Raw genomic sequence first — 27571 nt, 5'->3', positions numbered from 1 at the left:
GCGTCTACAAGTAGAATGAAACTATAGTCGAATTTTCCGTCGATAATCACAACATGTGAGTGAATCGTAATGTCGATTTCTCACATTTGTGCCTTTTTATTTTGTATATTTTTATTTATTTTCTGTACATTTTACTTTTCGTGCGATAAATTTTAATTAAGAAGAAATAACACTTTGAAAGTTAAATTAAAAAAAAAGAAAATGCAATATTCCTCTATTAGGTATAAAAAATGTGAATATTTGTGAGGATATATGTGTGTATATTTGTTAACTCTTTCACGCAGAATCTACTGGGTCGATTGTTATGAAACTTGGTACACGGGTAGAATATAACTTGGAATAACACTTATGGTACTTTTTCTCCCGAATTTCCCATGGGAGCGAAGCCCCAGGGCGCAGCTAGTGTATTATAAAATGTACCTAACGATCACTAAAAAAAGATATGAGTATATCTTTTTATAAAAATTGTAAGTGAAATTGTCTTTTCATTTCCTTATCGCACATGTACTGAACAAAACTATCGATACATTCGATTACAGAACCCGGAAAACACATTTCTCGTAAATCGTTTCGCAGAAACGCTATTAATTCCTAGACAATAAGGAACAATCTGGATGGACATTATTTCTTCACATCCGTATCTACACATTCTCTGAATCGTGATCGACTGAATCGAGATTATTTTATTTCTTAATAAACATTGTCTGTTAGCTGGCAGTTAAATAGTCCAGACGATCTTCAACTTTATGTAATAAGAAAGTAGTATATAATGTTATGTTTGAATATTTGGCTTATGCAAGTAAAGAACCATTGGGGTCATTTTCATTTGGCGCACGCAATTGAATGCTTTCACTGGTTTCGTAAAAGTTTGATAGACTTTTTGTTTGATGTGTTACGTCTACGTAATATGCAAATAGTCGCCAATTTGAATCCAGATCGGAATCATAATTAATGCTTTTAGGATATCTAGACCAACTTTTTTATCTACTCGTAATTATTTGATTGATACTGATGCAGATAGACGTATGAATTAAAATGCCATTAATGTTGCAACTGTTTAGTTTATTAACCAACTTCTGTATACTCAATATCCATAAGTATCATTTGCTCAGTTTTTATAAGATTCCCATACAATTTCACCATCAAACGAAAGGTCTAATAAGGCACGCATTCCGCTCCATACCACGTCCTCTTATTTGCAATACATGTGCGTGTTACTTAAGTCGGAATAACTTTTATCCATTAGAACGATTACGGAAATTAGTGCGTGCTTTTTTGCCAAGTAACCAGACCAGTCCAGCGCAGTCACGCAATATTGGTCTACGTTTGCACGAGCGATTAATATGTTACCTGCAAAAACTTTACATCCGTTATCCGTTGGATGCACCCACATTATTCCTTGATAGTAGACATTAACCTACATAGTTTTAAAGTAGTTTTTGCGACGTATGGAGTGGACTAATGAAGGAGGGTGCGCGTGAGAAACGGCCCTTATAAAAGAGTTCAACGCACGTTCGCGCTTTGTTGGGGCCCAGTCGTGCGAAACCAGCCTAGATCAGGATGACTGCTTGAGCTGTTATGAGCTGACTGATCTTGTATTGCTATTCATAAAAATATTCTAGGTATAATTAAGTCACAAATCGTCTGTAAGAATTCACAGACATGACATGTTTACAATCTCATTGCCGTAGATGGCGAGATAGATCAATAATCTGACATTATTCAAGGAATACATTTTAACAAAGTTACTCCTAAAACTGAAACTGTAGCTACGCGCGTCTATATCAACCTATTTGGTATTGGAACTCAAAAGGTTGGGCACAGATAATGACGTGTCGCGCCCACACTTAGCATTTTACACGGATGAATAAGAGACGGATGTGAGGATCCAATGTATGCAAATAGACTCACTTATTGGGGGCAAGCAATCCTCCGAAGACTCACTCCCTCAGCGACTGCTATCTAGGGCACTGTACTGACTGATGTCAAGAAGAAATCACAACAAACACTTTCCGAGAATTCACTACACTATACAAACTGTCACTCAACTGTTCTTATGCCAAAAGAGCAGGGAGGCACTTCGTATTTAGTATGTGTTAGCACGTATACGATAGAATATGCGGCGAAATTGCATTTTGTTGTTAAAGAGGCATAGCCTCATTCGTATACAGGCGCGACTCAAATGTCAGCAAGCGCAGGCGCAGAGCCACCCGCGCCCAGCCTCGTGACGTCACTGCGGTATTCAAAATGGCGGCCATGGAATTCGAGAGCCTACGTGTACTGGCAACAAAGGCATCTGGATAGCCGCTACGAATGACAGTATTTTTTTATTGAACCATTAAGTATTTAATGATCTGAGTGATTCAGTGTTAGATACAAACTGCGCTCCCGTTAGGTATTTTATAGATGACTGTTTTATTATTAATAATTTTGTATTCGTTTTGTTAAGCCAACTGTCCTATTTATGAATTTATGAAATAAGAATAATTATCTCCATTCATCCGCCATCTAGTATAGATAGAAATAATGAAGACGATTAAGAAATAGTATTTTATATATGAGAAAATTACTTCGTGCTATTTTTATTAACCGAATTATTTATCTTCTGACTGTACAGAGCCCCTTTCACTATAGGAGCAAGACAGCTAAATCTCGTATTCATTCACCTTGCATGTGTTAGAAAGAGACTGCAAATAAGGCTTGAATGTAGCCTTCCAATCACATATGTTAACCTTCATCACAGACTAAGTACTCGTTCTAGTACTAGTTCTTCATTAAAGCTAAGGAGTAATAATATAGGTAAGTACTCTACTTAAGTACGTAAATACCTACTATGTTTAAAGCGTTTAAAATCTTAGAAGGTGTCGTAAGTACATAAATCTAAATAGCTATTGATATTAATGTTTGCATTTACTTTTTTAAATTGTATAATGCATACATATTATAACTGTAAATGAGCTATGTCACACTTATCATGTATCCATACTAATATTATATGCGAAAGTATGTCTGTCTGTCATGCTCACAAGGCTAAACCGCTCTGGGTCAATTAAATTAAGTTTGTAATAGATACAGTTAATGACCCGAGATCAAAGCAATTCTACTGCGGACGGAGCTACGGGCAAGAGCTAATACTTTACAAGCACATTATTTTGTGATGTGGAAAAGAAACCATTCATTATTTATTTTTATTACACACCAAATAAATCAGGTATTATTGGATTCAATCTGATCATTTTAAGATTCAATAAACAAAAGAAAATAAACTATATACGAGTACAAGGTAGGAATTACTATTTCACTCACCATGGCATTCGAACGCTTCCAAAAGAAATCTATCTACTAACTCCGATCAGCTGATCGGCTAATTTGTATGTCGATTTCTTGGATATAAGTAGAGTAGGGTGAGTTTCACCGTCAAATTTGAAGTTGATTTTGACCGGCGGCGCGTCTCTAACTTTACACAAAATGGCGTAATGTTTGTTTTCTTTTTTGCGCACTATAATTTTAATGTCAAAGTAGACGGTGCAAGCCTAGTTTCATCATTCATATCTCTCACAAAAAATGCGCAATGTAAAAAAATAAGCTGTATACAAGGAACCCTTATATTGTTTATTCACAGCAGTAGTAATTGTATAAAAATACTGTAAAACCAAGTCTGGCTAAAAGCCAACGTGACATTTTGAGGGTTGAAGGTTGTTCCGGCCTTAGGATACGTTATTTTCTTTACGAGTGTGTTACTTATAATATTGGTGATAAGTTAGACTGATTACTTTGAAACTCACACCTTTCGGACGCAACCTAGGCGAATTCATCTTTAATTAAAAATAATATAGCATGGAAATTTGGTTATTTATAATTTTACCGCATAACTTTATCCACAATCATATGCAATCTCGAATTAAGTTCCATCCCTATGTTTTCACATTGCTCTGCTTAGAAAGTGTGCAGCGCTGGACGCACTGCGCGTATAATTTGTGCGATTACGTTCCGAGTAGAAACCCTAACCATTTACTGCCGCGTCGGGTCAGCCGTACCCACGAAAGTGTCGACAACTGTATATACAAAATATTCAGGGAACAGATGATTAACATTTTGAAGCAATTAGGTAACTAGTAGGTACACATACGTTCAGCCTAGATGTACAACTAGCGTGTCAAGTATCAGTTGAGAAGTAGGATGAAAGTTTGGCTGCTTTGGAACTTGCATAATGATTTATGTCTTAATCTTTGAACGCTGGAGGTTTACACAAATGACCCTTGTACATACTTCACGACTTGTGGTGAAAATTTTTTAAAGTATCATCGAGATTTCTGCCGAGATTTTTGGTTGACCTAATCCACCACATTGGATTTTTTACTTGATGTGAAAAGGCAGATATTTATTTATTCTTCGTGGTACGTCTTCTGTTATTTTTGATTTGATCGAATGTTCAGACTGCACGACACACCCATCATTTTCTAATTACGTACTTTTGTCAATTGCTCAGTGAAACTTTAAATTGCATTTTACTTACGCTAACCGACATAATTACGGTTGTAAAAGAATTCCTGACGTGATAATTGCAAAATATCATTTTTATCTAATTACTCGACATAATTGTATAAATACGCATTTAAGAAGGATGTAGGTAATTAAATAAGCTTAATAAAGTTTCACTTTGAAATATTTTATTGAAGCATTTTTGGATCAGAGAAACGAGACTGAGAGTGAAACATATTTTTATTTTTTTTATTCCAATGTGCAAACTGACATCGAGCCCGTTTATGGAGATTCAATCTTTCAGTAATCAGACTGTAACACGGAGTAACTATCATATAAATATCAATACTCACTCTTATCTGAACAATATGAAAGTTTCTCTATCAAGATGATCGATCCCATCTTATTGTTAGGTCTCGCAACAATTCGTGAATACAGATGGACATATTGGATATTCATTCACATATTATACATATAAATATATATACGCGGTACGCATAATTACCGTGGAATGAGAAGAGACCATGCAGGGATTTCCACTTGTAACAAATCGTTTCTCTATAATCATACTTGCACGCCATTTACCTACTCTAAGTTCTGTGATATTATAATATAAAAATATATATATAAATATATATAAAAATCATCGGCCATCTGTAGTGATACGCGCTGCGTGTATCGAGTAAATAAAGACCATGGAATTAGTAGGTACTCCGTTATTAAAACCATGGTAAAGACATCTTCAATTGTTTCTTCTTGTTTCGACACGAGAGCAAAGGACATCTTATCTATATATATTATCTGTTTATGTATTAATATATATTTTATATTAACACATAAACAGACTCTGGACAAGTCTAGAAGATTGTGAAAGAAAAAATATGCAGAAAAGATCTTCATGAATCCGTGTCACTACACGGATCTAACTTCTTTCGATATTGACTTATTAGTTTTTTCGGGATTATAGTGGAGGGTAAATCGTCTTATTTTGAATCGAAACTCAATAAAGCTTCGTTTATACATGAAATAGGGAGGTCTTGTTTAGATTATACATATAATATTCTAATAGGTAGTTAGGTAATATAATTGCTGGATAGAATTACGCCCATGCCAATACTAAGCGCACGCCATAATAGACAGCACTTGAAATATGCAATCTGTAATATGTATCGTGATATCTACCGCTTCGTATGTACTATAATAGTTTGCGTAGCTTTGTGAAAATTGACTAATTTTCATATCTGACGGTACATATTGTCAAAATAATCATGTTCCTTACATTTTATTTTGTTATTATTTAAAAAGTTAGAACCATTGGCAATTTATATGAAACCGAACAGGTACGTGTTTATCCAGGGTATTCCTGTCAGGCGCGTGCAATCTCTTTGTTCCGGGAATCACATATAATATGTAGGGAGTAGCTCACTCGCGGTAATGCGCTGGGGATCGCCCATCTCATACGGAACCATCACATGCGAAAGGGTACTTAGATCGTGATTTGTTGTAAGTAATTGAATACAGTGGAATGAAACGTTGTTTTAACCCACTGCTTGATAGCGATTACGATGCGATACTACATCCACATTATCAAATGTTGAAATTATTAAATTCAAATAACAAAAATCGATATGTATTGATCAAATTTGTATTGATTACATACGAATATGTATTGAAATATTTAATTAATTATGTAATTATGTTACTTTTAGTTCGAAGCTTTACTTTATTATAATATGAAAATAATATATTTTAATATGAAACAGTGCTGTTTGTATAACTCGGCTAATGCCATCGGCGCTCAAAGGAATCCGTCATAAATAAATAGTATTCACTCAAGTTTGACAAGCAGTGAGAATTAAAAAAAAATTGCAAAGAGTTTATTTCTCATTATAAGTTTAAGGTATAATAGTTACCAAAATCCATCTAGATTATCTTTTAGATATAATGTTAGCATGATTCGGGAAATACACGAGTTTATTAATACAGTTACAAAGGCAGTCGAGTTCACTGAATGTAAATGCGAAACAGCGGCAATATTTGGCGGATCGCGGTTGAATTGGGGCTTACCCGGCGTCCTAGGTGAGCGACAAGGCGACAAATGCGGCATGTGACGCGACGTGGTGTTATCCTAATGGTTGGAGAAAGACTGAGCTATCTTTATATTGCTGCAGACATATCGCAATAGTTGTTAGCGAGAAAAATGTCACCTAAAGGTTAAATAAAAAAAACTTCTGAAATAAATTATTTGTTATTATACTCGCACAGTGTCGCATCGCGTTGTCTAGCATTCCGTCGCTCACCTAGATGTCGGGTAAATTGGTGCTTAAAGCGTGCTAGACAGGTGCTACTGGCGGGCCTAGGTAATGAACTCATTCTATTTTACAATGTTATTTGGTAATGCATCAGATAACTTTGCAAAATTATTATATATTTAAACAAGATGTTTAAATTTATTTATTATTGTGCTATTTATTTATAATACTTTCCTATAGGCACTGGCGTCCAATATTTATAGTAAAGTACATATATTCTGAAGAATTATTTGTGACGTCTATCAGTCAAGCCAAGGCACACAAAAACGTTACGCCTTGTTGTGTTAAAAAAAATATCACGTTCGCCGGGACACGTAAAGCGTGACAAGTAATAAGGTATGAAGGAAGTAAATATATCCGCAAATTTCATCGGTTTATATATTTTATTTAGCCAGAATTTATCAATATAAGTAAAATATCACATAATTAAATCACATCCTCTAATTTCCGGTTCCTGTGAACTATTTGTTCTTATCAAAAAGATTTTGTCGTAGTTATTTGCAATCAGTTCGTGCGGAGAAAATGTAAAATAGTTGCTTGGTACAGTTTAGCACAGTACTATTTTCCATGTCAATGTCTAGAAATGTCAAGATTGGGATATTCGTTATTTGCATATAAATTGTCTGAATCATATTTATTTTATCTATGTCTGAATCAAATATATTATTTCTATCAATTCATCAGACACCTGGATTGTACGCACACAAGTGGTGATGTGAAGGTAGCTTAACAGTTACCTGCCAGAGGTCGATCATAACCGGACACTAGGATAGATTCCTCTTACCTGGTACGTGCTCTTCATTGAAGGTGATGCGCACAATGTGCGCGCGCGCAATGCGCGGCGTGAAGGCGGCAGCGTACCGGTTGCCTCCAAGAGGCCGCACAGAGCTGGCCACTAATGCCCCGTTCCCACCTGATACTTCAAGCTCCAGGTGACCTGCGCCCGCGGTGCTGCAGTCCACTGGTGTAAAAATATAAAATAAAACACTTATCCTAACTCTAATTAGTAATGAAAAAAAAGATATGAAGCGTGCGTTATAAGAAAAGATAAGAAAATAATTAAAGATATATAGACCTATAGAATTTCCACGTTGCTCCGTTATTCATGCTGCATAACTGTGCTCGTGAATTCACAGACTTATAAATAGATAACCAACAACCGAATGAACTTCATAATAAAACTATTATTTCATTGATTAGATTATATATTTATCACAAACTTACCTACAAACTCGACAGGTTGTCCCACTACGCCTTTGTAGTTTGGGTTTACGATAACTCCTTTGGCACCTTTATTGTTATCCCTTTGTATTGGTCTGCAACAAAATAAATCAATATAAACAATTGCATACAACTGCGCGCAACAATGAATTTTATTGTATCTGTTTCTGCAACTTATGCATAAAAAATGTTACAATACTAATTGAATTTACCCCAGGGGTTGATAAGGTTTTATAAATACACATTGAATAAACCTTGATTGTGAGTCATGAAATTTTATGCTCAAAGTCGACGCTAAATTGTAGCCCCGAGTAAAATGATCATGTTTTAGTTATAAAGTTCTTCTAATTAAAGGTTGTTCTTTGTTTGGTTTTGAGTTACAATATGGTTTGAGTAGAATTGTGTTTAATAGAGAAAACAATGCTTAAGTGGATGACAAACGGTGTACCAAACATTTTTGTTGAGAATCAGCCTAAAGATGAATCATCCTTCAGCTTTATAAAAAAAGCTGCGGTGAAGTTTGCTGTCAGTTTCAGTCTTACTACAAAAGTACTTCAACACTATTTAAGCATTGTCGACCTCAATTTAATATTTTCATTCGTTCATGACGATTCATTCTGGACGGTTACTGGCATCTTTTATGCTTATTTCAAAAGTAAAAAACAAATCAACGTTTAATTCATTTTCATTTTATCTTAGGCTTTTATCTTATGACCTGAACATTTACTTAAAAATTACGATCCTGCTAATTTAATGTAATATCTTTCCACATTAGTGTCGCTATTGCAACTTCGTACGCTAAGTTTGTATGTTGCGTTTAACAATATACTCGATATTAACAAAATAATACATCGAATTTTCACTACTGTTCGTTATAACATTTATTTCGTTCAGTCAGTATTTTATTTACTCAATAAAAATAGTCCCAATAGTGCGGCTGGGTTGCGGAGCCGAGTGTAAAATTTACAGTGTCGTGAAAGCGTCTGTTTCGTTCGGCAGATTCATATTTTCAAAGGACATACGAGTTATTGAGTTTTATGTTGCAAGTTTATTATTATAAAGTACTAGGTTTTACTCGCGACTTCGTCAACTTGACTTCGTACGCAATCTCCGTACTCGCGGAAATTTCGGAAATGTTTAGTTCCCTACGCTCCCCGAACCACATTTTTATTTTCTACACTCGGTTGTTTATGAAAAAATTTTAGAACTCTCTTAAAATATTGTTGATGATTTAATAGTAGAAATAAATTCATATTATATTGGATAGATCGTTTTATAAAGAACAATGCACGGACGATGCATTAGTGTGCTGAAAAAAGCCAATCTAAAAGGACTTTGTAAAGCAAGGCGTATCACGGGAACAGCCTTTATGCCTAGCATATAGCTGCCTGCAATGTATGAAGCAGGTGAGATGAAAATCAATTGTACAGAATTGTATGGTTTTTTATATTTATTATCATTTTAAAGACTATAATACAATAAAAACAATACAAATAATGCATTAAGCTAAAACCACAGAGGTTTGTTACGTACCAGTTGATGTAACTACATCACAGTATCTAATACAACAATATTACTTAGTTACTCGTACTTATACAGATTGGGCAGCCATATTCTCTAAGAAATGTTCTTACAAATGTAGACCAAGCATCCTTAAATTAGTTTCCGTAGTTTATATTCGTGATTGTAACTCTTAACAAAATCGGCTTAGCCAAGTAATAGCGTGGCAGCCTTTCGCGTTATGGTATGAAAATATGAATCTCAAATAAATAAAATAATAGGTCAACCTGCACATTGGTGGACTCACGGTTCACTTCACTAGTGTGTATGCGACTACTTGCCCCTAGATGCGGTAGGTAGTCGTAAAAGTAATTTCAGATGCCTTTGAAAATGACACCTGACACCAGTGTTAGCAATAACACATTCTATGAAAAAGACAAAGAAAACATGAATCTAGAAGTATCTAGATATGGAAGTATGGATGAGTACGTGTTCAAATTTTACAGTAAATGAAATTGCAAGTAATTTGTAATAAAATTAATAGTAAACCACCACCACCAAGGATGTTATAAGAAGTAGAAGACATTACAAATACCTGAAACGGCCGTGTGCGGCGTCCGTTTCAGAGCGGGCCCCCCCGGCAGGGTCGCGGGGGGGCCTATTGGATAAAAAAGGCTGCTGGTGTTGTTGTCTCTCTTCCACACTACTATAAGAAGAGTCACGCACCACGTATGAACTCTCGCGAATTTCGCGCTTGAACTCTTGCTGTGGAAAAAAGTCGGTAAAAATAACAGTAAGAACGGATGAGCAATGTTAGTTTCTTCATACTTTCTGAAAAACTCTTTTAGCAGTTTTATATTTCTTTTATCTATTTATTGTGATGCGAATTATATTTTTTTTACACTGCCATATTTTTTAGCCTTTATGTTTTTATAATAATGTAAACTATCACTGAAAACCTCCATTGGATTTTAATAGAGCTGACATGTAATTTTAAACCAAAGCCATGTAGCAGTCCCTGTTATTATTGTTGGAAATTAAGTACCTGCACTGCACTGCATTGCATTTTGCCAATAAAAATAAAACAACAAGTGCATAACAAAGAAAATAGGTGATACAGCGTCCGCCACAGTATTCAATAACACCCTGATTACCCCCACGGGTGCAAAGCGTTCCATTTTAAAACACAAATTGTATTCACAACTCACTCGACTGCTGTAAGTGTCTGAGTCGCGCTCGTCGGCCAACCGGTCGAGCTGTTTGTTGAAGGAGTCTCTGGAGAAATCGGTGAACTTGTTTAGTTGCGTGTTGCGTTTCGTCTCGCGGTCGAGCGTGCTCTGTCCGAAACGCTCCGGACTCGCGGTCTGCTCCAAGCTACGACAAGTTTAATTCCCAACATGTTGTAATGACCACGCAAATGTTGGCAACAGTTTCACTGGGAATAAGTTTTAGTTGGAGTTCCTATGATTTTCAATGTTGTTTTTCTTTTTTTACTGCTTTCTAAATATGTGTACTTTCTTGTGTAATAAATAGTATTAAATAAACATAGTTGACGTGACCTAGCAGTCGTCGCGGTCACAGCCAGACTGAAATATTTACGATGTGAAAAACGTTAACCTTTCCTTAGAGAGCAACAAGATACCCCATAATGGGATGTCTAAACTTAGCGTGAACGTTATAATCCAGACTTAAACCATGCTATCATGTAATACTACGGAAGGTACCTTCACTAAACATATTCCATTGATCTTATCTATTATATTATCTACCTAGGTATGTTTCATAATTTAATAAATTAATTATTAATTACTTACTTAGGCTGTCAGTTTTATTGATAGATTTATTGTAAATGATAAGACCGACGTCCAAGCGAAGAATATAAATAGGTATAATATTATTTACCTATTAGAACCCAGCATTTGTCTTGTCTTTTCGACAGTATCAAACGAATCTCTTCTGTATGGTCTGCTTCCAGGGTCACCCATGCCTGCAAAGTAACGAATTAAACGTAAACAGTCAATTCTACGACACACTAGTTAATTTATGCGTAAGTGTGATTTGATTTCATTGTGTAATTTCATAATTTCATTTGCTGTTGCAAGTATTTCATCGTAGGTGTGATAGTAATAACATATTCCGAACAATGTCTCAATAGCATATGTTGCATGAATTATGTTCAAGAGTTCCTATTTTTCGCTGGTCAGCTGTCACTGTTCAGAGAGAGGGAGAAGAGAAAGCAACAAAGACTCAAACTTTGTCTGTGGCAAACAGAAAGTTGAGGTTGAGGTAACAATGAGTTAAGGATTAATTATCTAACAATCTTGCGATCCGCTATAGAAACTGTCCAGTCCACGGCAAAATATCCTGTGCAACCGATGGCATTAGTAACTTTTTTAATCAGCGGGTTAGTTAATTTTCTTCAGGTTATGTATATTGTAACTAAGTTGGACTGCTTCTTGGCCACATTGTAATATGAAACGGCACTTACTAGGGCTGCCAAGCCTCCGGACGCGGTCGGCCTCCAGCGAGGAGTAGGGGCTGGTCTGATCCAGGTTGTCTTGGGAGCCGAAGGAGCTGTACATCTTGTAGTTACTGCTGGACCTCTTCTCCACCACACGCTTGGTCGTCGTCCCTGGACTGTAACGCTGCTCACTACTTGTAGGAGTGCTAACCCTGACAAAAAAATATACATAAATTCAACTTAGTTAATTTTTAGATTTTTGTCTATGACTGAGGCACTCAAGGCCTAGGATTATTAACTTGTAGAATGATATCACCATACTTATAAGAATTATTTAGTAGAATAGACAAAGGATGTAAGATATCATCATCACCATTAACAGCCATTTAAACATCCCCACTGCTGGGGCACTGGCCTTCCTTACGGATGGATAATGAGTTTGGGTCATAATCTCGGAGGCACATTGTGAATTGGCGCATTGTAACGACTACAAATACAACCGGGATCAAAACGGTTTTACGTGCCTTCCGAAGCACGGAGGAGCTCAATATAATTTTGCTCACCCAACCAATGATCGACCATCCTGTTAATCACTGCGCCATTGAGCACCTCAAGTAAGATTATATATATAAAATTTGTGTATTTTGAAAAAAGAAATAATATGCTGCATTTGGTGAGCCTGTTTTCGGGCGAGAGTACCTATTGGTTGTCGTTTGGTGATCAAGTGGGGATTTGGTGTTTAATCCAATTGCGGGGCCCTGGTAATGGACGTGGCACTACGTCTGATCATAACTTTATAATAAGTAAATACCTACATCCATAAAATGTTATAATAAAGTAATGATCATCATCTTCATTCCTCCGTGACTCACTGCTATAGGCTCACAATATAATAGAAGTACAAACATACCATCAATCGAAAGATACAAATTACTAACGAATCATAAAAATACAAAGTTTTAAGTGAGAATAGAGCGAATAGCCGTAAAATTAAAACTCAATGTAACGTTAAACCCTCTCGTTTTAAATAAAAACTCGTTGATTTATGCTCTCTCGCCGAGTACAGATTGAAATTGATTTACAGTGCCGGGAAAATTCACAATTTTGTATTGTGAGATTTTAAAATAACTGCCGGAGAGATATTTTTTATGCTTGATGATGAAAATGGAAAGCAAACCTAGATTATACGGTAGCTGCAAACAAAATGTGCAATATTTTATTTTTCTCTAGCTTTTGCCTGCGGCTTTGCCCGCGTTTATTTCGTGCGCCGCTAATAACTTAATATTGTCAATATCTCGGGGTCTAAGCAACATATCACGATGAAACCTATACCAGATTTTAAGTTAAACTATGCGCTATACAACTGTGTAATCGTATCCAATTCTATGCAGTAGATTTTTGCGTGAGGCGCAAAAAACCTACAGACAGACAAAAATATAAAAAAATTTTTTTGGTCGCGTTTAGTGCCATAATTATGGGGGATCTCCCCCATAATTATTTTTCTTTAATATCTCCTATGTTCAGACATAGCCCTCTTACAGTTTTATTATATGTATGTATAGAAAGATAACACATAGAAACATAAAATTTACGGAATACGGATATAATATGTTAGAGATATGTATAGAGATTATTTATTTGTTTATTATTTGAGATGTGATTTGATATAGGATAGGGATGTGACAATATGAAGGTTTTTTTGTTGTGTAATTGTGATAGTGGATGTCGGCATGACAGCTAATAGGTAGATAATTCTGGAGGTACAAGACAGAAAGAAAGAAATAGGTAAGGCAAATAATACTCGTTACGTACCTATTGATCGGACTGGAGGTGCGATTTAGAGGGCTATCCTTTCTCGTCAAAGGGCTTGTAGTCCTACCGATAGGACTAGTAGCCCTGTACGGGCTACTGGCTCGATATGGGCTAGTTGCTCTATTGAGGTCCGACGGTGTAAGTCTCGAACCATTTCCAAGATGCTTCGTTGTAATCGGACTGGCGGTTCTGTTCCTAGGACTTTCTGAGCCATATCTGTACTCCTTTTTATTGATTCTGGAGGTGGAATATGCGGAGTCCGTGACGTCATAGCTCTTGTCTTTGATGTCGGAGTATTTGTAATAATCGCCGGAGTCACGTCGCTCTTCCCGACGATCCAGCGAACTCGTATTGTGCTTTGACTCATACAAGCTGTATTGATTCATCGGGCTTTCGGATCTGAGACGGGTGACTGAAAAGGAAAATTACTATTAGACATGCGTCATTACAATGCCTTGTAGACTTTAAAAATGTTATCGACCAGCGTTTGAACTAAAACGGAACTCCCTTCATGTAACTTTATTTGAGTTACAGCACTTTGTGGTCTGATGGGTACACATTTATCTGTTTTTATCTAAGTTATCTAAAGGCTTAATATTATACAAATTCAGTAATTATAAATTGTTATGATAACAAGCGTTTCCATATTATTAGTTATCGTGTTCAGTAATGTATCTGGAGTGTTACCTGGACTGGAGATCCTCGCGTAGGCTGGTGATGGACTAGAGCTTTCCCGAGGTTTCTTAGACTTGGACCCCACTCGGAATAAGTGGGGGGAGCCGTTCACGTCGTAACCATTGAAGTAGATGTACAGCTGTCAAAAATAATATATTTGATGATTTTGTGCCTTGTCATTAGTGTAGTGATTTCCTAGTAGTAGTTAGTAAGAATAAAGTCTATATATACATATTACTATTATAAAGATGTAAGCGTTTGTGAGTTTGTATGTTTAAGGCGGATAATCTCTGAAACTATCGAACAAATTTTATAAACACTTTTTATTCTATTTATCGAACAAATTTTATAAAGGTACATTATCGAAGATTGCTATAGGCAATATTTTATCTCAAAATTCCCACGGGAGTGAAACCCCAGGTTACATCTAGTATTACATAATTTTTGAGCGTTTAATATATTCCCGACTTTGGGCTCGGCATACCCTGTGAGGGATATAGACGTGATATTATATATCAAATAGAAATCGAAAATTGTATATGAAAGCACAATAGAGTACGTACGGAAATTTTAGAGCCAGACAAAAAGTTTGTTTGCTCTTTATTAAAAAATAATTGACTGCACTAACAAAGTGGACTGTGCTGGCAATGCGACACCTGATATGCATATCATACATAAATATAATTCTGCGTCTAATTGGCAATTATTCCTAATTGGACAATGATTCTCTACGCTTTAATTTAGAATTATTGAACTGTAAGTGTGACTTCAAATTGAGCCCAGCCATTGTATTCAATTAATTGGAGGGTGACAGGTACATACTCATCAGTGCTTTTATTTGGTTATGAGTATGGTTTGGACCTACCTACTCGTTCAAACAGATTCAATTCAATTGAATTAAAATTTCTTTGTTCTTCTCCACAATGTAATATAGACTTAAAGTAGCTACAAGGTGCAAAATTATTTTAATCATGTGAGAGATTGGTGTCTGAGCAGAGCTTGTATCTCAGTACACCCAGCCTCCCCACGGTCAAGGTCAAGAAGAAGATAAGACTGAAGAAGTGATGTGAATGTGGACCTGTTTCACAGCTTCTTGATAAAGTATCAGATAGCCTAAATATAACTAATAAAAAATGTGTTTTACAAGAGTTGGAATGGGTCTGTGTGGTTTGTCCCAATATATTTATTTATTTATTATTTATTTATTTATTGATTGGGTAGATAAAAATGGAAGAGGTAACAGACAAACAAACTTACTTTCACATTTATAATTTTAGCTAGGATTGGGATAGCTAAAATTACGGTGTTATTTTCTCAGTAAGTGGTAAAACGGTATTTCCAATGAAAGATTATTTTTCATCTACTTACTCTATGTTTTCCCGGTGCCTTGGGCATGAAAGTAGCTCTGTATTTAGTAGCAGAGAGTTTCTCTAGCGCACACATGACGCTCCTCTTGTCGTGGACGATGTCCAACTGTAGGTCACCCTTCACTCCACAGCCGCTGGTGTCCAGCTCAAACGAATGCGGTTTTAGGGGTTCTGCCCCTTCCAAAGCGCCTGAGCTGAGGTGAACGCCGGCTGGGTCGAATACTTCGCACGTGAATGGGCCTCCCTGGTTTAGTGAAAAATTCGCGCTTTTTATGTGATGTTTAAAATAAGGTATATTTAGCACGTGCTAAATATAGTGGGACGTCCCACTGTTGGATAAATGCCTCTTCACTCCCTTTTAATAAATCCCTGATTGTTTGTATGTCTTGACGAATGCTCAAAACTCATCCGACCATCTCATAGTCGATATGGTCTTCTAAATATGAATCTTCTATATATACATTTTTCTTCAAGGACAATAATAATTATGTAGTTGGAAGTGTATTTACCTGAATATGTTCTCCTTTGTAAGTGATGGCGATGGTCCAAGTGCCAGCCTCGTCGGGCTGGAAGGTGGCACTGGAGGCGGTGGTACCGGGCGCGGAGGGGGGAGGGTGCCGTGCTTGGAGAGGCACGGCGCGGCCGCTGGGAGAGTGGGCTGTGACGTCGATATCCTCTCTTCTTGGTGCTCCTAGAAAAGGTAAGAACTCCATGGTAAGAAAAGTGGCTTAAAACCACGGAAAAAAACTATGGTATTAAGTAAAGCTTGTAATGCTAACTCACACTGGCATCTATCTACCCTCATAGAAATGCACCGCGCGGAACTAGCTCACTGGGGTAAAATGAATAAATACAAAACCCTTTATTATACTTTCCCTTTGTTTTTACAATAATTAGTTTTGAGATTTAGTGTTATTATTAATTTGGAGGACAAAAAATTTAGAAAAACAATATCTTAAATATAAAGACCAATCGTCTCTTTTCACTGGGATTGGAATCATCTTCTCTATACTATTCTATTTTCCTCTGGCGTGAATTTTTCAGTTGCTGCCAGCATAACTCTATCTCATCTGTGGATTACCCCTGCTCGCTGGTAGAAATCCTTCACCTGTTTTAAAATAGTCCCATAATAACTATACCTGTAGCACTAACTAGGACTTCGACAATACTGCCGGCAGCACAGGGCGCCATTCCGGGCGGAGGCACCGTCACCAGCCGCGGAAGCACCCGGAAGAAGTATCGGCCATCTACCCTGAATTATTATTGCTTATGTTAAATCTATGTATATGATACAACAGCAATGGTTTATTTATAGACATTTAAAATTGGCTTTTTTCTAACTAGTCAGTTTTACCAAGTAGCTAATTAGATACCTCATATCATCTACGGTGAGCACAATCTCGTGCATGCCAGCGTGTTCGGGAACAAACTCGCCAGCGCCACGGGCGTCGAGTTTCAACCTTGACTCCTGCTCCAAGGGATTCACTATCGATACCTTCACATCAGATATCGAGAGCTCGTTCGATATGGATTCTACTCGAATGAATGTCTGTAAAAAAATTATAAAGCTTCAACATACAATCGACAAGCGTATTTAATATAAATAAACAACAAACGTATTTAAGTCACAGATTTAGGTGTGTAGTTTACCTCTATTTTTATAATAACAATAACAAATATTAAATAAATCTGATAAAATCTATGATGAATTGGTGAAGTTGAAGAAAAGACGAATATATCATTACGTGAAATAATAATGTTATCTTTTCTATATCCATGTGTTTCTGCCAGATAAAACAAAACCTTATAACTAGTAAAAGTAAACCAACCTCTTCGCCAACTCTTCCAGAAGTGGAGTCAAGCGCTACCCTCAGCATGTCGTGTACCGGAGGACGAGGGGGGACGTTCCTGAACTGAGTGGCCCACGCCATCACGCCCAGGTGTTCTGAGTCGTTCTGACTCATGTCTCGAGCCGATAACACTGGCTGAACACCTGGCGAATAAATAATTGTTATGTAACGCATTTATTCATCTTTATCACTACGTATGATAAAACAAAGTCGTTTCTCGATGTCTGTCTGTTCCTATGTATTCTTAGATCTTTAAAACTACGAAACGGATTGTGTTGCGGGTTTTAAAAATAAACAGTATGATTCCAAAGAACATTTAGGTGTACTTCTAAATTAAAATGCTTATACCAAAGCGAAATTATATGACATATAGCTAGATAGAAAGCGAAATTATATGACATATAAATAGATAGAAATATATGGCGTAGAGGTAGAGGCAGACCAAGGAGTAGACGGAGGGATGACCTCAACAAATTTTTGATAGAATGGCCAGACTTTGCCTTGGACTAAGACGGGCGGAAGAATAAAACCTTTGCCCAGTAATAGGACATCAGAAGGTTAAAAAAATGAGAAAGGTACCGATTTTCTTAGCAGCGTCGATGGCCTGCTGATTGTTTTCCTCCCAGCGCGCCGGGTCTCTCCGCAGCCGGCTTGGAGGCGGCGCTGGACCGCCCATAGACCGGACCAGCTCATTTGCTACTCGACCGTCATTCCAGTCAGTCTGTAGATCAAAAAATATTATTATATTAATTTTAATATGTTTAAATAACTAAACATTTAAATTTGTGTTATAGGGCACAGATTATATATTGGCCTATGGAATGATTTAGAAAATATATTTCGAATAACACAACCAGTGGGGCGTATCAGTTTCATTTTTTAATTTATCACGTACAGTATAAGAAATTTAATACTCACTGTAAAGTTGGTAATTCCACGTTCAATCTTCGAGTTGACAAAGTCCAAGGTGGCTCTGTATCCTGCAGAGCCTGGCTTCATGAAGTACGACAAGTAGGTCATGCCAGAGAGCTCGTCAAGCCAAGGGGACGCGAGGTACTCTGGCTCCAGGACCATTGGGACGTCTAGCTCACGGTGCGCCAGTTTCATGGCGCGTCTGCAGTTTTCTATGGCCTCGTGTCGGTCTGTAAATAATAGAGGTAATTTGTATAACATCCAAAATAATTAATATATCGTAGTAGTTGGTGGCTTTGAGAAATTTTTTCGCGTTAATATTTTAAATATTTACATTAATACTTGTTAAACTTCATTATTATATTAATATAGAGTTTGGAACTCTATATTAATATAATAGTCTTCGCATACGATTATACTAGCAATAGATAGTATAATCGTATGCGAAGACTCCTATCCTATTAATATATCATATTATTATATTTTGGGATAAATCCATCTACATATTACTTATACAAAATTGCTCGTGTAAAGAAACAAAATATGTGCCGACTTAATTATCTGCACATCATTTCCATATACTTACATTAAAAGGTGCTTTTAAAATCAAACTGTGCCGTTGATAACACGGCCAACAGATCACGATGACATACTTCACACCTCGTTAAAGATAATAGCGGTAAGTTTCCTTATATGTCATCGCTATATCAGTATTCATTGCACCCGTTCAATAATTGCCATTCGTGGCCCATGTACTCGAATAGTTGAAATATTTCCAGTCATTAAAGGTAATTACTAAATTGAAAAATAAAAAGTAAATATAAATAAAACCGGCCAAGTGCGAGTTGTACTCGCGCACGAAGGGTTCCGTGCCATCTATAAAAACGGCATAAAGGTTACGTTGTATAAGGTGACCCCTTAAATACTCATTATTTCTGTTTGTTTTTGTAGCGGTAATAGAAATACATCATTGGTGAAAATTCAACTGTTTAACAATGACGGTTCATGAGATATAGCCTGGTGACAGACGGACAGATAGAAAATCGGCCCGTTTTACCCCTAAGGTACGGAACCCTAAAAGAGGCTATATTTTAGCCTTCATTACTCTAGATAAGGTAAGTACTATGTTTACACTTCCATATTTAGGAAAGTACGTAAAAAAATAGAACGTAAAATAAAGGAAATAACTTAATGAAACTCATAGACATACATGAACCCTGAATGTTATCTATATAAAGAGGTAAGCATTTGTGAGTTTATGAGATGTATGTTCTATGTTTGAGGCGGGTAATTTCTTAAACTACCGAACCGATTTCAAAAATTCTTTCACAATTGGAATGGTACATTATCCAATATTGCTATAGGCTATATTTTATCTCAACATTCCCATGGAAGCGAAGGCCCGGGCAACATGTTTTTTATGTTCCTTTTTAGTTGTGTAATAAATAACAAGCATACTGAGCTCTCGCCAGCGCGGGAAGACGCCCGGCTTGCAGTAGTCAAGGAGAGCTGAGAGCAGGACTCCGCTGTTCCAGTCGGTGGTTAGGTTGCCCACCTTACACTCCGGCAATGCTGACTGTAGCCACGACAGCATCAGTTTTCTGAAAACATAAATCAGATGAAACAAGTGGCCTGAAATGCTACAAAGATTCTGTCTCTTATCTGTGCCTTTTCGTTGGTCATTTCCAATATATTTATTGTAAATGACATGACAACAATGTTACATGGCGGCCATTAGTATGTTATGTTCCGATGACAAGGAAAATAGGATCAATAATATATTTGTAAAAAATACTGTATGTTTATTACAGTATTGTTCTTGCGGTACAAATGGCGTTTTTCTATAAAATAATATGATTAATGAACAACCTATTCATGTAAAATACAAGTAAAAACAACGTTTTGCTTAGTACACAGCATTTAAAAGAATTTATGTATAAAATAGAATTAACAATATAACAAAATACGATCTCACATATAAAGTCTAATCAACTGATAGCTCAGTTTTATGTTCCATTTCACCTGCACAGCTTCTAATAAATGGTTACGTGTTGCTGAACTATAAAACCTTTGTTCACATGCTCTTGAAGCCATTACGATGCTCATTGTTCACTCGCATGTACTAAATACAGTATAGAATAATTTAATATAATAGTAGTGTTTGTATGTACCATAACTTTAGCCTACGGTGCCGTTTTAGGTGTGTCCATAATAAAGGGTAATAAATGCCCTAGTTATGGCCACTTTAAGAATAGAAATCTTGAATAATACCAGAGCGACAGTAATGACTGCAAGTTCCTTCTCAATGTTTGGGAAATTTGTCTCAGCACTTTAAGTGTGAATGCATAGAGTTAGTACCGATCATAGAGCCATACATATATAAACTAACTTTTTTACACGCGCATATTCTTTTTTCTTAGTCTGTCATAACAATATTTGGTTATTTTATCTTATGTAGAACATATGCAATAATAGCATCTAACAATAGTGACTAACTAACAAAAGTGTTTCTCCTTATGTACTTACAAAATGTTCATAAGTACCTCTTGAACAGTCACGATTATAATTATAATAAAATTATGATATAATATGTTATTGCTTTCAGTCATAATTTTGTGAGAATAAATCATCGTGGTTTCTGATAGAATTATACAGTTAATAATTATCAACATAGAACAATATTATAATCATGTCTTTTCATGTTAAATACGATTACAGTATGGGCGACGTTGCGCTCTATATAAATAGTTACTCTAAAAAAGACTCAATAGATATAAACATATAAAATTTAACATTGTCTGCGTTTGCGCAGACCATGTCGTGCTAATTGCTTACGCGAATAAAACGTTATTAACAGTTTATATACAGTTATGTAATACATTTTCAAATCGAGAGAAGCATCGAGAAATCCAGATTTATACTTTACATATATAGCAGAAATCAGAGAGGATTATTTATCAAGAACTTCTACATAAGTAAATAGGTAGTTATAATATTAGATAAGGATAATAAAATAAGTTAGAACACTAATAAAAAAGAGTTATCGAGATTTTCCACCAATAAGGAGTAAAAAGACAATATCATTTGTCGAAAGAAAAATAAAAGTCGAACATACCTCGGAGGGAATTTACTTCTACCAATTTGGTATCTAACGATTAGTGACCAGATTAATCCCAAAATCAATTTTAGGTTTCCGTTTACGATGTCCACGTTTCCTGAAACAAACAAGACATTCTTTTTATACGACACTTCGAAGTACTAAGCTTGGAACATTTTTCATTCCTTTTAAAGTACATAAATCTCTCTTTCATTTGAGCGTTTTCCCGGATTCTTCCTAAGCCGTTGATCGCGGGAGCCCAGGGTCCTTTTCCAATAAATACATAAATAAAATTAAATAAATATTTGTCTACGTGATTTTCTTTGTAGCAAACCTTTTTGTGAAGTACCTAAAAACCATTTTGCATTGACATAAAAATTTTATGTGATGCACATTTTCATCAATGTTGCGCGAAACAACGACGCGGAACAATGCTGCGGGTCGCGACACGACACCGGTAATAAAATGTCTACAATTAAACAAACAATTAAAATGTAGCCAAGCTAGCTACCTGTCTTAAAAGTTCACTATACATTATAATGAAACACAGGAGAATATTCTGTTCAAATGAAACTGGATTATGCATGTTTGATGTAAAGTAAAAAATTACTATGAAAAATACGGGCTCTCAGGTGTGATTATCGGAAACGTCGACAATAGTTTCAGTCGCTAAATAGAGAATCTGGTACCTACTAGATAACTCAAAATATTGTTATATACTAATACCAAAGAAAAACTATTAGTTTCTTTCCTTAGCATAATCTGCATCGCTTTATCCGGTGACCATCTAAATAAAGCAGTTTACATCGATCAATAACGAGTGTAGAAAATAAAGCAAGCAAGTTAGCAAACTAAACTCAGCCCCGTTAAAGCGTAGTTCTCATACAAACATGGATGGAAGTACGGACTAATGGTATAAGCTTGTTAATAAACTTGTCGGCTCCGAATAGAAACTGAGATTCAGATTGCTTTTACATATTAACGCCAAAATTATTAAGTATATATTCGTTAAATATAATGAAAGTAATATTACATACAAAATGACAAAAATACAGTGTTAGACAGTGTCTATCATATTCTCTATCGGAATGGAAATTTTAAATATATTACAAATTAAATTCGCTTTTCCATTTGTAAAACTTATATGCAGTCAATTTAATACACAATTTATATTCAACATGATAGCGTAAATTTTAGAAAGAAAAACTTGCTAAATTAATAAAATGTTTGAATGGATAATTAGCGTTTTTGGTAACTGATAGGGTAATTTTGAATTGAAGAGTTTAAACAAGCGATTCGGCAAAATGTTTAATTGATCTAATGTCTTTTTGGTCGTTCGCGTTGGAAGAAGAAGTGAGGATTGTTCTCCAACTCACCTATATTAACAAGCTTGACCCCATCGTCCTCAATGGCTTGCAAAGCGGTAGTGACGTTGTCCAGCTTCTGATGCTGGTTGCTAGGGTTGGCACTCCAGCCTTTCAGCCTACGGCCTTGCAGGGCCTCCACCAGTGAGCACAGTACCGTGCCGTCACGAAGGTCTTCCACAAGGTCCACTACCTAGTGCATTTAAACATATCTGAACGTCCAAATCAAAAGGGACCTTATGACGGCTAGCACTTAGGACTATAAGGCCGTTCTTTTGTATTGGAATAACGGCAATAAAGACCTGAGTGCTAGCCGGATAGTAATACAGATGACACATTAATTGTAATTATAACTTGGCTGTGAAAAAGACCATTGACGAATGTAGCCACAATACAATTAATTAACAAAACGCCGACGTTGCCTATAACAATTATATATGTAACAATTGTTTATTACATAAAACTTAAATATAAAAGGCCGAAAAAAAACAATGTAGGCGACTAAAATATTCTTCTACCTTAATATTCGCAGGTTTCAAGGTTTCATTCACCCAGTTCCTAAAGGTGTTGGCCTGGATTTCAACCCAGAGGTCTTCATGGCCTTTTATGGCCATGCCTTTAGCTGCCGTACCCTCAGGGCTCCGGGCCGCCAGCCCGGCCTGGGTGATCCGCCCCGCGGTCCCCTCGGCGGAGTGGGCGCGCACTCCTTGGTGCGTCACTCTTACGCCCTCCATTATTAATTGTGACGTCACTTTCTTAAATACAAATATTTGGCCTGTCTTTTGTTTCGTTCGTTGTCTCTAGCACTACATGTCGTTGTCATCTGAAACAAGAAGTGATTTAATTAAAATTGTGAAAGTATCGCAGATTTCAAAACATAAGATGTTATTATATTTGTGGAAAGTATCCTACATAAATTGTTTAATATATAGGTATACGCGACCCGGACCCGAATATTTTTACTTCAAAATATTTTAATTAATGCATAGTTATATATATTTTGAAGTAATAACATACAACGTTGCGCGATGATTCGTTCCACCTTTACTACACTTTGGCAGTATGGTTCCAATCTAAACCAAATACTAATGTTGATCCCAAGAATATTATCTTAAGTTATTAGCTCAGCTATTCATCGTTTATTTGCGAGGAAGATTGGTTCTCTGGCCTAGTTTGCTTGGTTATTGTGTGGGTTCGTCTATTAGTGATGTAATCAATATGGCGAAAAAGGTACAGAGATATTTCATTTGAAGTAGGCTTGTTGATGCAATGATGCATAAATAATCAAAAAATAAGTATGGCTCTTGTATTTATAAATTTTAAATAGTAGAAATTTGTGTTTACCAACTTCCAGTCGTTTTTGAAACAAATATAAATATACTTATTTGAAATGTTTTCGTTAATAACACACATTCATGAGGCCATCAGTATCCCACTGACTCGCTGTTTGAATATAGGTGTGTGCCAATCTGCTCACACTGGTAGAGTAAAAGGTAGAGTTACTACTTCCTTGTCATTATTTAGAGTAAAATAAACTTTAAAATATAATTCAGAGCAATGTATGTAACTGTTACCTGCTTTCATACAAAAAAATGTCAGTTTTGTGTTTATTGTATTCGACAGTCATAGCTTTTAGCCCCGACTTCGAGAAAATCTAGATGAGAGAGAGAAAAAGGTTTTACACATTTTAAATTAATTTTCATATTTATTCTATCCAATTGCTTTCTCTAAGTGAAATGCAACACATGAAACTATCTATTATGGTTATAGTCTATATTATGGTTATATCTATATATAAATTAGTATACTTCGTCAGTTCATATTAAAACTGGTCTTAGTATAAGTGGAAACCCAAGAAATGTTGACTTGATGCCGTCAAAGATACCAAACGTGCCAAAGTTCTAAAAACTAGGCCAAAGACCGAGTGAAGTGGAGAAAAAAAATAGGATAGTGTTCTCTGGACTCCGACGCTTAATGTCTACAGAAGGACCGGGAAAAGGCTCAGGAGATAGAGAGAGATAGAGTTCATAATCAAACTGCATTAGTACTACCCATCATGCCTATCAGTGTGCACCGCTGTATTGCTATAAGAGTTTAGAGCAGATTGATGACGTATTGTCACTCGAGGTGATTGATGAGTTCCGGGATTTATTTCACGGCGCATTCAAGTCTCGCTACGACAACTTGCCTAATTTTAACGGGAACGTTACTAACCGCTTTAAAATCTATATTAAATGACGGATGAATGGCTGAGTTTTCTAAAGCATTTCAAAATGATCTCTTGAGATTTGAGTGTGTCTTTGCTTGAAATGTTCGTTTGGAATCGGTCGAAAAAGCATAAAATATGTACTATGTGATCTCCTCTAAGTAATAATCAATCAATGGGAAGGACTAGTATTGGCTAGCAAGCCACTTGATATGAGAACATCCTTAGCAACCAGTCTTTGAAAACTTAATTCCAATGGGTATCGGAATTGAGTTTTCAAAGTTTTTTTAAAAGTCTTCATAAGCCAGGTGGTTTATGATACTGACGCAATAAGAAACTTAGCCATTCTTCTTTGAGACTTCAATGTTCGGATTGTTCGGCTCTACCCAAAAATAATTTTAAAATAACAATCTAAGAATGCATTATACTTTAAATTCGACGTACGAAATAATGTCTCAAAACAGTCGTCGCCGTTTATATCTCAACCAAGCATTTAGACACCGCACATATCTTTGTGGAATTCTAGACGTAGGAAATGCTTCCTCAGCTATGTCGACTGCACCTTAGCGGAGGTATTTTAATGATCGTTGTGGCGACAGCGGGTGCAGAAAGCATTCCGTTTCACAAATGTCTCACCATGACAACTACTACTTAGGGTGGGCTGTACCGTCAACTTTGACATTAACTTTACCGTGCGTACCTTTAAATGCAAAGTACGCCATTTTGTTTAAACGTCAGCGGCGCGCCGGTTAAAATCAACGTGAAATTTGACGGTGCAACTCATCCTTAATTAGTCCTTTATCCTTGTAGATTGATTTTTTGTCGGTATTATTACGTGCAATGTAATGACGAGTGTTATATGCGCAATTTTTCATAATAATATTTTATACTTACTTAAGCACAACGTAAACACGAGCAGCTACTTAAAAATTTATTTTGTGGTCTGTTGTTTTAAATAACTTTATTGCACATTTCTGTATTTTATACAAATATTTTTTTTTTCAGCATATTTTCGTATAAATATTTTATTGAATAAGCCAAAGAATCACTAGGGCTGGGAAATTCACTATGTATAACTTATTTGAGTATAGGTAACCGCACACGTTCTTTCGCTATAAAAATAACAACAAATATTCATGTCAAAATTTAAATTATACTACCTTTTTTGCATACTATATACTAGAATTTATAGAAATATTCTGTATTTAATTCACGCCCCGTGTGGGTAAGTCAAAACTTACCTACACGGGGCGTGAATTAAGCTCATTTTTGGCTACTGCAGGACATCAGTTTGGTCGACAAGTACGGCAAACAGTGGTTTAACCTATATTATTACTACCTTGTAACAGCATGAATAACGTTTCAGTTTTTCCCAAAGGTTGACTGGTATATGTATAATGCTTTTAGAATTTAGTCCGCCCTTGTACCGTATTGGTAAACAAAGCTGGAATAAATACATAAATAAATAATCAGCACTTTTATCTTTTGAAAGATTATTGCTTTGTTACTATTGCCTTCGCATAGATTTTCATGCAGGGTATCTTGAGATGGGATTGCCGACTACAAACGAATAGTATATTTTATCAGAATACAATTTGAATATTCAATATATAAATCTCTGAAATATTCTCTGTAAATTACACAACCAGAAACGCGCCAATTTATTCTGCGTGTCTTCTGATAGGAACAGCAATAAATGAGCGAGGGGCATATAAATCCCATATGTAATCTGGAGCAGGCAGGCGACATTGCGATTTTTTTTCTAATTAGAATGAAATTGTTTTCCGCCCAATTTCTTGAGCATGCTGAATCGCTGACGCGGCTATATGTTTTGTTTTTGTTGGTAATGGGTAAATTACGATTATTGTTTGGTGCTTGCCTTTTCTATTTGATATTCTAAATGAATTTAGAATGTTTTGGAGATGTTTTGGATAAAATGACTGGAAATAAATAGATAAGTACCTAATTAATTAAAACGATGATATAAATGTATTTGTTCTTATTTTAAGCCAATACGGAGGAATGAATATAAGTGATTTTTTGTGTGGAGATAGTTCAACGGGTGAAGCATATATAAGGTTAGTTTTTGCCGCGCGCGGAGCCGCGGACCACAGCTAGTACGTTTTACGTTTGGTATTTCCGGAAATGACCAGGGCTTTGCTTTTTTTACAATATCTAATAACATAGTTATTGTTATCGTCATCTTTTTAAATTGCGTTAGACGTCATCTTTGCTTACAATCAGGCTAGGAAATCAAATGCACTTGATTTGTAAACAGCATATCTGATATATCTAACTATGAAAATAGATCA

The 27571-nt window shown here is 36.0% G+C and overlaps 1 protein-coding gene across 1 annotated transcript in view; it reads right to left on the bottom strand.

Annotated features, from left to right (window-relative positions):
• The window catches only part of jbug (jitterbug), a 67017-nt gene that overhangs the window by 31087 nt on the left and 8359 nt on the right, over positions 1 to 27571 (bottom strand). The window contains exons 2-20 of the mRNA XM_053744688.1: positions 23572 to 23876; positions 23066 to 23246; positions 21708 to 21807; positions 20051 to 20193; positions 18599 to 18822; positions 18260 to 18401; positions 17660 to 17823; positions 17204 to 17379; positions 16970 to 17082; positions 16340 to 16521; positions 15832 to 16074; positions 14476 to 14602; positions 13789 to 14200; positions 12004 to 12188; positions 11418 to 11502; positions 10724 to 10889; positions 10111 to 10280; positions 8019 to 8110; positions 7579 to 7755 (exon numbers count right to left, since the gene is read on the bottom strand). Coding sequence (XP_053600663.1) covers positions 7579 to 7755; positions 8019 to 8110; positions 10111 to 10280; positions 10724 to 10889; positions 11418 to 11502; positions 12004 to 12188; positions 13789 to 14200; positions 14476 to 14602; positions 15832 to 16074; positions 16340 to 16521; positions 16970 to 17082; positions 17204 to 17379; positions 17660 to 17823; positions 18260 to 18401; positions 18599 to 18822; positions 20051 to 20193; positions 21708 to 21807; positions 23066 to 23246; positions 23572 to 23787 — 3298 coding nt within the window. The 5' untranslated portion in view covers positions 23788 to 23876. The remainder of the gene's footprint in view (positions 1 to 7578; positions 7756 to 8018; positions 8111 to 10110; positions 10281 to 10723; positions 10890 to 11417; positions 11503 to 12003; positions 12189 to 13788; positions 14201 to 14475; positions 14603 to 15831; positions 16075 to 16339; positions 16522 to 16969; positions 17083 to 17203; positions 17380 to 17659; positions 17824 to 18259; positions 18402 to 18598; positions 18823 to 20050; positions 20194 to 21707; positions 21808 to 23065; positions 23247 to 23571; positions 23877 to 27571) is intronic.

This window comes from Plodia interpunctella, chromosome 5 (genome assembly GCF_027563975.2).
Source record: "Plodia interpunctella isolate USDA-ARS_2022_Savannah chromosome 5, ilPloInte3.2, whole genome shotgun sequence".
In the NCBI taxonomy this organism is placed as follows: domain Eukaryota; kingdom Metazoa; phylum Arthropoda; class Insecta; order Lepidoptera; family Pyralidae; genus Plodia; species Plodia interpunctella.
Note: the sequence above shows the minus strand (reverse complement) of the source record. Positions and strands in the feature narration are given on the sequence as shown.